The following is a 12,563-nucleotide window of genomic DNA, read 5'->3' as shown; positions in this document are numbered from 1 at the left end:
AAGTGCAGTCTTGCAAAAGGGTAACCAACAAAGGCTCAGACTCGCTTTAATCAAGTTGATTCCAGATTGCTTGATTTGGAGGCATAAACACCTCTTGTGATCCAGTTCTGTGCATCACATTTCATTTCTGCACCACCTACTCTCATCTTCTGCGGTCGGTTACTTTCATTTGGTCTCCGCTCTTCATAGCATGTAAATATCTACAAATCAAATGTGCATTCACTAACGCACTTGGAATGGCAGGTGCCCATAGGCTGGTGGTGCATTACTGTGCTGCGATGGGTGTTTTCACGCGTCACCAGTGGGCGCTTCTTCCTGCGCACAAAGAGAGCAGAGCCCGGGGATGCGCACAATGTGAGCCTCCTCTCAGAGGCACCGCGGGTCCTCTGTGCTTCTGCTCAGTATCTTGTTAGTGTAATGCGAGGAAGTCGAGTAAACAGCACGTTGTAGCGTGTCGTCCCCAAACAGAAAACTCGTTGATTGTGGAATATACCGCGAATGAGGATTACGTTTATCACATCCTTAAAGACCGAGAGGCGCGTTTCAGACGGAGCAAAAATTAAGGGCAAACCAGCAAATCACTGCTGGAGCAGAGAACAACCTCTTCTTTGGCTCATGAGAGGACAAGAGTTGCTTTGAGAAATGTTATCCGCTCACTTGAGCCGGAAATAACACAGCCCCAGGATACTGGAATTACAATCAAAGCAGTTTAATGAAGAGGAAAAAAATATATTCTATTACAGGTAAGTAACCAATCATTAGACGTCTCTGGCGTGCAAACTCCTCATTTTACTTTTTTTTTTTTTTTTTTTTACATTTTATTATGAAATGAACTCTTAAGTTTGTCATCTTTATCTTGTCAAAAAATGTACGCTAGCAAAAAAAAAAAAAAACTACATGTGTCCAAAAAAGAAAATAATCTAAATTAGTAGATGCTGTTTCTGTTACAATTTAAGAAAGCGGCAATAACACAGCTTGTATGCTTAGGTGGGTCACACATGCATGATGCTGATAATTGCGTTTCCAGATGAGCCTCAAATTGTTTGAATGGTTCTGTTGGGATTTCTACTGTTGTGGCTCATTTACCTCATCTAGGACAAAGTCCATATGGTGCTGCTGTCTTCTGTCCGGATGAAAAAACAGCATCAAGAGCCGGCCACCTGAAGAAAGGCTCTCTCTCTCTCTCTTAACTTACTAGAGACAGAGAGCTTTGTGCTCATTCTTATTTATTTTATTTTTTTTAAGAATCTGATTTATTTTTTAATTGAATCTGTACTGTGAAAATCTAAATTGTATTATTTGTAATGCATTATTTTTTAAATCTTGCAGGACTTCAATAGCTGTGAAAAAAAAAATAGAGGAGTGTGAAAATAAATGAATGAAACAGCTCAGGTTCATCAATTTTTTTTGAAGAAAATATTAGGCCCCCAGCGGTCTGTATGCAAGTATTTGTTTTCCCACCCAGACTGTAAAAGGACAGACCCAACAGAGTGAAAAATACCCAGAATCCTCAATCTTCAAAGTATCCTACTGTTCAGCAGGGACTGGAATCATTCTTCCCTCTATTCATGTTTATTTATAGATCCTTTGCACATATTTTGAGCAATAGCCAAATGAGAGGTGAAACACATCTTTGAAGCCATGCAGTGAATTATTTTATTACACAGCAATATCCAGGACTCCAGTGCAGGGATGAGTTTGTAGCACCATTTGCTTCAAAAACCCTTCTTTTTTTTTTTGATTGAACCAGAGTGGCAATTACATGCTACAGCCAGTTTCTCTTCCAGGGAGGCGGTGAAATGGATTCATAGCACAGAAAATATGTAAAAAGCCTGCCTGAGTGTCTCCTGCTCCTCATCCTTGACCTCCAGTCATGTATTTGTGGCTGTATCTAGAATAAGGTTGAATGGATGTGCCTGATGGGGGTATAGAGAAATGGATTGCTGCTCCCCTCTCTTTTAAGTGCACTTACTCTCCTGCCCCTGTGTTAGGCAGCAGCTGAGGGATGCAGTTGTGTTTAACGTTGAAGGGAGTCTTTGGGGGGGGGGGGTGTCCGGCTGTCTTCCAGGGATTCTATCATTTTACGCATGAAAATACACAGCTGTATAATGTCTAGAGAGTGTTCTGTCCAGATGCTTATTTCTACGGTGGTAAACAGATATTTGGAATGAAAAAAAAAAACAGGTTGAAATAGGTTACCAAAGAGTGGGAGAGAACAGATTGCATGTGTTTGTTTAAATACCTCACAATGAACTAGAAACACTAAGAGGAGTTTCACAGGCAGATATACTTGTTCACCCTTTTATTCATAGCTGTGTGTTGTCCTCAAGCATTCCAACGTGACCTTAGCCTCAGTTCTAATCATGCTTCCTTATTCATACATGCAGAGTGACATGTCAGTCACATGTGTGAAGTGTGTTCTTTTTTTTTTTTTTTTTTTTTTTTAGTGTGCAAGGCTGTGCTTGAAATGAAGTGAAATGAAATGGGGGAGGATTGAGAGAATATGCATTCAAGCAGTTCTTTTATGAAAGTTAATGTAAAAGGATTTGAGATTGGATTTATAGAATAATAACATGAAATGTCCTTGTATTGGAAACCTCATTAAATGTAATTTACCATGGGGGTCATTATATAGGCCTATACTCTAACAAGATTATGCAAAGTTACTGTACAATCAATAATACTGAAAACCCTCTCCTACTTTGCTTCTTATGTTCATTTCACTTTTTTTTTTTTTTCTGTAGCCCATGCCATGAAAGGCAGACATTGAAGACGGCCTTTGTTTTGTTTATAACTCTTTTGAATCCTTATTGGCTCATGTGAAATGGACTTTCACAGTCAGCCAGAGTAAATTAGGAGGAATCAGTGCACAGTTGATGGTGAATTCTTCATTCACTTGCCGAAGCAGCTGTGTATTCAGATGGAGCCCGTCTCTGGTGACTGATCCTGCTCTCACTGATTCATTTAACGAAGATGGCAGCAAATGGTGATGAGGACGATGAATTGTGTAAATGAATGTATATTCTGTTTTGCATTCCATTGAGTCTAATCATGACACAGAGATGTGATATATCTAGATCTCCCAACTCTGTGTACCATGTGTGATCTGAATACAGACCTTAAGCATGCACACCCCCCTATGATACTACCTCTCTCCTCCCTCCCTCATTGCAATTATGCTGCCCTCGCGGTGGGGAATGGATGCCTTTAACCACCTTTCCTATCAATTATGTGCCAGACAACAGCCCCACTAAGCAAGAAGTCATCTAATTTACTCTGCAATGTGTTGAGCCAATGACTTTTATCAGGTTTAGCGTCTTTGAAGGGGAAAGTGTGACGCCTCATTACTTTTGGCATTGCATTTTGTTGCTCATCATTTAGGTTGAGAAAGCCAGAGAAAAGAAAACACCATATCACCTTCATTACCACAAAGCCCAGAAGATTTTTTCAGTGTTTCTCTGTGTCTAGGTTTTTTTTCTTCTTTTGCTTGATGTAGAACTATACAAGGCATATACACGCCCTTAAACTGGTGCTGCTCTTTTAGGGCTATAAATGATACAATTCTGTCTGGAATTGTATTTGTTCTTGGCTTTTGGAGCATAATGAGACACTTGAGTTCTCCCCTGACAAGATGTCCTGATAAGAAATTCTGCAATGTAAAACTGTCACACCCTGCCTACACAATGACTGCAAAAGTGGAGAATAGTGTGCCTTTTAATGAGCTATCAATTCAGGAACTAAACCGACAATGAGGAAAATGCAAAAAAAGAACACATTTACAAACTCCAGAATGAATGTGCTCATTCAAAAAAACACCCATTATATCAGCAGAGACACTGTGTCATTAGCAGTACTGTATAACCCAAACTTGTAAACACGGTCTTTTTGAGGAGATTTCACTCTGGAGCATTGAGGCTATTGTACCATTAGGGCTGGTATACCGCTGTTGGATTGTACAGAACAAGAATGACATTTAATACTGCACTAAAACTGAAAAATGCAGCACCTATTTTATTTTGCTCCAGTAGAATCCCAAACCGTGTAATCCAATGTGATGGGTTTTCAGAGTGGCAAAACGCCCCCTAAATCTTGAAAGACACAAGAAATTCCACTCTGAATCACCTTTTGCCTGCGATTACGGAAAATGAGGAACAATTACAAGCAGCACAACATTCAGGCTTAACCATCTCTGGCTATTAAGTTGTGATAAGGAAAAATAGGTTGATTTTTGCCCCCTGTAGTTTTCTTCTTTATGTCTGCTCATCGTTATGACGCTGCTTCTGCCTCCTTCATTTGAGACTGTTGCTATGCTTTTTACGTAGCCACATTACCACAGTTACAAGTTGCTGAAACAAGTAAGTGGTTAGTATTTAGCTGTTTCAAGAGTTCCAAAGATAGCCCTGGGTTAATCCACATAGCAGTGTTCTGTGTAAGGATGAGAGATTGGGATGAATTCTTAATCCTGAGAGGCGTATCAGTTTCCATTTACTGTGATGTAGGTCAAAGCTTGTGCAAAGCCCCTCTTTTGCCACTGATACTACAATTACAGTCTTAAGGCTCTCCATTCCATCCCTCTATCAGAAAAGTTTTAACGGGGTTTAGGTCGTTGCTCACGCGTTGGATTAGGCATCTTTTGGACCGGTATATCTGTTTATGTTCAGTCTTTATTTCCAAAGAGTTATTTTTGGGCTTTTTATTTCTTTATTTGAGAGACAGGTCAGAGGACAGAGTCGGATTAGGGAGAGGGAGAATCAGGGAGAGAGAGTGGGGGAACGACAGGAAAGGAGCCGCAGGCCGGACTCGAACCCAGACCGCCCCTTATGTGCAGTCTTGAAGTTTAGATGCAACTGATACTAATATTTATGGGGTGGGAGACTGTTGGAGCTATGAGAATAAAATCACAAAATTCATTAATACCAATGTTGTGTTGTGCCATCGAGATGTCTGTCTTTTTGGCTAGGCAAAGGAATTGAATACCTCAACAAGAATATAAGAGATATTCAACAAGAAGATATACAAATACAGAAGTCTGCTCATGCAACATGGCAACTTAGAATGTCTTCATAAGGCTGATATGAAAACTGTTCTCCTGCAATCAGGTACCATTATATGATTGCATTCTCAAATGAACTTGGTTAATTAGTATTGTTTCTCCAACATTAGCATATATTCTACTAAAGATGGTAACAATATCTTTTTGTTTAATGCAGTGTTGGGAAAGTTGCTTGAAATCGATTCATTTATTCTAACTACTCACTGAAAAGGTCATTTACTTTTTTGATTCTTTTTCTTAACTCAACCAAGAATCTCCAACGAAATAACACACGAGTCAATTGATTTGATTTGTAATTATAGTTTTCAGAATCAATGACCCACTTTAGCTCTATCCGTGTATTTATTATCTTCTCAGCACAGCTTCTAGTTTTCTCCATTTTATTTCAACTAAGAGAACAACAGTCTCGTTAATTTGAATAAAAAATAAAAAACCGGAACAATTTTTGATGGATTAAGCTGGGTCTCTGTAATGAAACAATGACTAAGGTCTTTTACCTGTTTTTTGTTTCTCAAAATTTTCTCGAAATTACACTTGTTATGAATTGGCACTATACAAATAAAGATTAATTGATTTAACTGGATAGCTTCCCTTCTGATAAAGGCCAGCTGCCTCCCCCCTTGCTTTATCCTTTAACTTAAAACGTCAAAGACTTATATAACAAACAAGGCCAGCCTCATTATGTCAAAGTCTATCATTTTAAATGTAGTTACTGATATACAAAATATAGACCTTTACACTCGGCGTTACAAAAAGGAAGTCATAATCACTTTGTAAGGCTTGACATATTTTGTAAAGAAGACATTTGACTGTTTTCAGAGGCTACAGGAGTTTCACAGACCCCAAATACCAAAGTGCTAAACTTTCTTATATAGAATTGTTTGTGTCCCCCATTTTAAATAAATAACATGGTTAAAAACATTAAAGGATGCAACATACATATATCATCTTACTGTAAGTGAATAAACAAGAAAATACTTCAATTCAGTAAACTATACAGTATTCTTTAGTCATTTATTTTCTATCTCTGTTCATCTAAAAGAAGGATGCAAGATAAAAAAAGCAGGTTTGCTAAGATTCTTTTTGCCTCCAAATACATTGTTAAAGTTTAAAGTGGCATTTTGTGGAGTGCTAGAACAGAGTCTGTCAGCTCCTTTTAATAGTCAAATAAGAATAGCAAAGTGTCTTTTGAGGTCAATCATTTCCTTCCTCACTTGTCTTTAAAGCTTCAGAGTTCCGCTCATTAGGCAGGATAAGAAGTGCATATCATTTAACAGCTGTTTCTCTTTTCTGTGCCACCTGAATACCGCACTGCCGATTTGGGTCGGCAGGTTTTTGTGTCGGCTGCTGTTTTCTCCCGACTGCTCTTCAGTTTCCAAAGACTCGCTTCTTCTTTACATTAACTTCAAATACAACCACATAACATGAAACAACTAGAAACTTAGCCGTTTAATGATCATGTGTTTTTCTAATAAGTTGCTTGTCTCATTTTGTCACAATGTCATATTATAATGATTATTATGCTTACTTTCCCTTCAGATTTTAAATCCTGTATTTAAGGAGGAGCATTCCATACACACACAAATGGATGAAAGTGTTACTAGCCCTTGGGACCTAAAGATGATGTTTCCATGGAAACAAATTGTTCTGCTATCAATCACTGGATGCCTTGCAGGTAAGATTATTTGAACTCACACATTAAGTCTCAGATTTCTTTAAGTCATTGTTTATGTAACGACAACATTCCTCCTAAAGTTGTATTTTCTATTTCATATATTTTATCACAGGAAAATGTTACCGCTATCCTTTTTGGGTATGAATGCACATTTGTAAAGCTTCAGTTCATTCATAGCATTGCTATATTATATATAGCGCCATCCATTAGTGAGGAAGAGAAAGAATCAGCGTACTGTAGTGTCAAATATCCTCAGAAAACCCTTCTTCCTGACCGAAAAGGTTAGACTGATAAAACTGCAGCAATTATGTGTACAGCATTTGCGAATGTTGTCCCTCAACACCCCCCTCAGGCAGCGTCCAGCTGCACATTTAGAGCTCAGGGACAACTGGGAGTCCGATCCGATTCCTGTTTATGGTCTGTCCAGATCATTATCAGGACCCATGCAATGAATACAGCCCTGCATTTTAGCACAATCTACTTGCCACTGGGCTTCATTCTGCCCTTGCATGGACCCCTGGGATTTGAGCAGGAGAAGCAAAGACACTATACCAGAATGTCAACCGTTGTTCAAATTACATTCTATATCTCCATGAATGCTATTCAAATTGGCTCATGGGTATTTCACACCCAGTACTCAAGGGAGTAAGAGCCAAGCAGTTTCACCTTCATAGCGGACAAGTGATTCTAAGCGGGCCTTGGTTACTGCCTAGAAATGCAATTTCTTATACAGTGTTGTTATCGTGTTCTTGAAAACCCTAAAAAATCACTGAGGTTTAGAAAGCAATCATTCAGACATCTGAGGTATGTTCTGTAGATGTCACTTACAAAAGAGACCTCAGCTGTTTGTGTGGAACTAAAATCCAATTTTGCAGTTTAGTTTGAAACTAATTCCAACTTCTCCATAACTCAACTAAATTACTTACCATTTATTTCTCAATCTGTCACAAAGACAAATTTATAGTATAAATGATATATGTCTATATTTCTATTCTGTCTTTTAGTTCAAGTTTCAAACCAGGTGTAGTCAAACCTCCACATGCTGAAATCTGTTAGCTGCAGGATCTTCATTAGGCCTACTCTGGGTCGTCTGTTGGCTCAGCCTTCGTTTAGTACCAGATTGTGTTCCACATCCTTTCCTTTTAAGCTGCTGGCAGATGAGTACATCCTTATGGCCTCAATTAACCGGTGCATGCAAAGTATGACATAGATGGTCTGAAAATAGATCACGCTGCCTTATTCATCAACCCTGTAACTTATCAGAAATCATGAAAGAATAGTTGCAACAGTTCATTTGTTTCCCTTGAGTTATCTGCAGTTTTGCTGTGTTTTTAAATCTTAAGGTTTAAAGGGACAATATGTAACTCTCACACATAGCATTTAAAATGAGTACTGAGAGTCCAAAATCAAAATATTGGAGAGAGCTGTTTCCCCCTGCGTCCTAGAGCCGATGTGCATGCAGGTTGCCACTGAAGCTTCAGTGTTGAGCCAGCTCTGCATCGATCTTAAAACATTTCTGCGTTCTAACCTCTCTCCATTTTTCAAAAGGATTTGCAATGTTTATCCTAGTTTGCCGTGTGTCTGGTCGTGGAGCTTATGAAATAAATGCCAAGGCTTTTTAGTTCGGCTGGATCAGTTATATCTGAACCAGTTCACTTGCCAGCTTCCATAGCTGCAACACCTGTGATTTTGCCGCTTGCCGAGGGGCCTCCAAAACGGCTGTGTGAGGGTGTCCTTAAACCGCCTTTTCTTCTCTGGTCAAATCAAAAACAAACTTAGAAGGAGGACATACTGGCTACTGCGTTGTTGTGAGAGAAGCTATCCCTTCAACATAGCATGTTATCTTAGCGTCTGATGATATATAAGGTCATTTTATGATTTAATTCAGTAGATATCTTACATAATGGTCCTTTAATGACATAGTCCTTTGTACTGCCATACACTTTCTCCCCTTTCCCCAGCCTGTACAGAGGATGTCATATTCCAAGGGCCAAGATGGAGGACAGAGCCAAGTGACCTCATTTTACCAATCAACACCCCAGACCAGCAGGCTACAATCATATGCGAGGCAGAAGGGAGCCCTTCTCCACAGTACAGGTAAATTACCACATCAAAGTTAGATTTCCCAAAAGCCTTGGCTTGTTTACCGGTTTTTGCTCAATACCAACATCGCATGGTTGAAATCAATTGCTGCTTAATTGCTTGTGCGAATCTTTATGGTGTTTCCACTGAAATCAAAGAGGGAACCAACAGACCTGATTGCTGTTAAGTAGGTTAAGGAACAACCTTTTCTGGATGTTAAATGAGCTTGAGAGACATTATGCACGATCAAACTGAGAGACGGGCCTCAATGAGCAAGGGTCCAATTAATCATCTCTTTTTTTATTCAACAAGTATTGAATATTATTTTCCTGCGCGATGATGTTGTTTTAAATCATTATATATCTGAAATGTTTGAGGTCAACTTTAATAATAATAAGATTTAAGCCACTGCCCATACTGATTCTGTTAATGAAGTCTATAATGCAAGGTGTAAGAAATTATAATGGGAGAAAAGGAGAAGCTAGCAACTCATTTACACAACAGATCCTTTGATATCTCCCAGGCTATTCCCTGGCGGTGCAGTGAGCCTGCCTGAAAATGGCAGCTTGCGGTGTTTTTTGTGGTAGATTGTGTTTCAGAGCTTGGTCAGCAGCATGTAGATGCGGAGCAAGCAAGAGAGAGAGGCAATAACCTTGTGAGTGACATTCTGTTAAATGCGTACATTTCCTATTATGTGTCCGCGCTGAAAACAGGGTTCAGGCACAGCAGGGAAGGGGGGGATGGGATTGGGGTGGGATAGGGGTGGAGATGGGGGTATCATTATACTTGTTATGCAACCTAAGCTCTCTCAGGATGAAGCTGAAACCGTCAGATGCATTATTTCACATTTAACTTGAAACATTCTGTTGCTCACTTATAGAAAATAAAGTACTTATTCTTCTGTGTGGTGTAAATGCAGAAGTGGAAAACAGTGTTGTAGTCAGTGTATAGAGTACCTCTATAAACAAAGCATGAAAGGCACAGAATATTCTGCCCTAAAATGAATCAATAAATAAACATAGGATGAATTTACTATGTGTAGCTCTGCTGTCCTCTATAGATATATAGTGTTTAAGTATCCTCCACCTCACTTTATATGTATATACATATATATATATATATATATATATATATATATCTGGCAGCATCATCATTGTTTTGGTAAAGGCCTGTTACTTGGAACCATCGACCCTACTGTAGGTCCCGTGGCATCAGATGGAAGCTTTTTTTTACTACAAAAGTCTGATAAACAGAATTTAGGCAGCATTCCCAGCACTCACAGCTGACACACTTAACTGGCATAGTCATAGCTTACATAGCACTCCATTGGGGGGAGGATCTTTACTCTCTTTTAATGACGAAGTTTTTTAATAAAGGCGTAAATTACAATTCTTATCAAATTAATCGACTACAGCCAGACAGATATATATATGGATGGATGGATGGATGGATGGATGATGGATGGATGGATGAATGGATAGATAGATTGACAGATAGAGTTTTATTTTTTATGAAAACAGACTATCCAGCTGCTTGCTTGTTTGGAGGTGATGTATTTCTTATCTGATAATTGTTTATATGCACACAGTTATCCCCCTGTCCAAACAAACAGCTGGATAATACAAGTGGTAAATTAAGCACACAAAATAAAACAGATCTTACCAACTCCTATTGAGGTAAGAGCAAAGCTCAGATAGTTTCTCTGACCTGTCTACCTACAGGCCAGACGGCAGATAATTAGATAATTCAAATCTCTGTCTGCTTAAAGGATTTAAGTCAGAAAACATACGTTTGCATTTGGTGGAAATATTTATTGCTTTGCTGCAGCTGAACATCGTTTATGTTTGCCGTCTAGGCTCTGACCCCATCACTCCTGGCAGTGATATTTTACAAGCAAGATTTGAGGAGTGATGAGATGATATCCTAAACCCCCAGTCTGAGCCTACGGGGGGGGGGGGGGGGTCAGAGCTGCAGAGAAGAGCAGAGGGATAGACCAGAAATCTTGCAGCTTTAATAGACTGCCAATCGAAAGGAGGTGTTGTCAGGTGTTTGTGGATAATGACGCAGTGTAAAACAGTGCAGCTCAAGTTGTCTGCCTGAACTAGCAGACAACGATATCAACAACTATAACAACAACAACTATATATATATAGATATATATATAGATATACTTCTTATCCTGCCTAAAGTATATCTGGTAAAGAATTGTTGCTTTGTATTAAAAATTCAAATCCGATATGACTGACAGATTTCTGGTAGATATACAGCGTTTCTATTGCTATTGTTTAACTTCATCCTACTTCTCAGTCTGGTGAAGCCCCACTCTGAAGGTGTTTTTCTATAAAACACCAGTTTTCTTGGAGTTGTAGAACCTGACATGCACAGATTTTTCTGACATTCACAGTTTTCCAGAACAGCTTTTGTTTGTATCTCAAAGTCAAACACATATCTCACCATAATTCATACAGGTCAGTAGTCTTCTCTTTGAGGTCAGTTCTTTCAGTTATGATTAAAAGTATGAAACTAGGTTCAAAGGAAATAACTGATGTTTGAGTAAGCAAACTATGACTGCTGTGAACTGGCTTTTCTGGCTGTTTTTTTTTTTTAAATCCCTTTCCATTTCTACCCTTAATTCTACTTGAGGAAAGAAACCATTTTGCCTAATTTGGGTTGCATCAGTTTTTCTGACACTGATCGTCCTAGACTTGTTTCCCTTCAGGCAAGGAGAGGACTTTTTGTCCTGGTAATAAAATAAAAAGCATAAATTCTGTGTGTGTGTGTGTGTGTGTGTGTGTGTTTTTGTGTTTGTGGTTGTGTGCGTGTAATTTTCTGAGATGTAGATAAACTGCTCATGTTCAAACTAATTAAGAGACACCCAGATCCACCAAGTGACCAATTTTCTCATTTATCTGTTTTTACCCCTTTTTGGATAATGAAGCTCTAGACCAGAGGAATACAGCAATATGAGGTGATGACAAAAACATGAGATTGAATTAAACATTGGTTGGGTGTTTTTCTGGAATCAATAAACAGTAAAAACAAGGATTATAAATTGGACTGTCAATCTCACAACAGTCCTCATCACTTTGCACTGATGCTCAGGGACCACATATAGCCAAATCCATCATCAGAAAAACCCATCAGATCAGAAATGTTTGATGGGAGAAACAAAAATATATCCTGTTAAACATTAAAAAATTACAGTATGATGATACTGAACAGTAATGTAGAGGAAGATAAGTCAATTAAGATTCAGCTTGACATGTTTGCTAATTGACTGAAAGGCTAAAAAAACAACAACTAGCAGATATATTTAAAGAAGTGCATCAGGTTTTCATCTGAGTTTAAGTTTTCATCCTATTGAATTTTGGTTCAAAGATTGTGGTGCTACACTGAACCTCGCCCACATAGTGACACGGTGAATATATGAACAATAACCTTGACAGTTCATCAGTTGACACATCCCGAGTGTAGTGCCACAGGCAGCACACTTTCGGAGTTCAGAGCTGTGCTTTATAAATACACCTGTCATTGTGTTTACTATGAATCTGCTGTAAGACAGGATCAAGGGCAGAGCAGTGATTGGAGAAGGGGGATAAAATGCACTCCTACTGGTGTCTACTCTCATATAATGTTACTTTAGGCATTGCATGACTCTTCATCTGTTTACAGGTCATTGTAGGTAGGAATAAGTAAAACTGGGAGGGTGTGATGACAAGGATTTATTTTTTGTTGTTGTAATAAATGCAGTCG

The 12,563-nt window shown here is 38.8% G+C and overlaps 1 protein-coding gene across 1 annotated transcript in view; it reads left to right on the top strand.

Moving 5' to 3' along the window:
* Positions 1 to 342: 342 nt before the first annotated feature.
* Positions 343 to 12,563, top strand: part of cntn3b (contactin 3b) — a 45,536-nt gene continuing 33,315 nt past the window's right edge. Inside the window, exons 1-3 of the mRNA XM_020632735.3 lie at positions 343 to 743; positions 6,593 to 6,728; positions 8,690 to 8,825. Of these exons, the coding sequence (XP_020488391.1) occupies positions 6,638 to 6,728; positions 8,690 to 8,825 (227 nt within the window). The 5' untranslated portion in view covers positions 343 to 743; positions 6,593 to 6,637. The remainder of the gene's footprint in view (positions 744 to 6,592; positions 6,729 to 8,689; positions 8,826 to 12,563) is intronic.

This window comes from Labrus bergylta, chromosome 5, assembly GCF_963930695.1.
Source record: "Labrus bergylta chromosome 5, fLabBer1.1, whole genome shotgun sequence".
NCBI lineage: Eukaryota > Metazoa > Chordata > Actinopteri > Labriformes > Labridae > Labrus > Labrus bergylta.
This window is presented reverse-complemented; position numbering and strand designations above follow the sequence as displayed.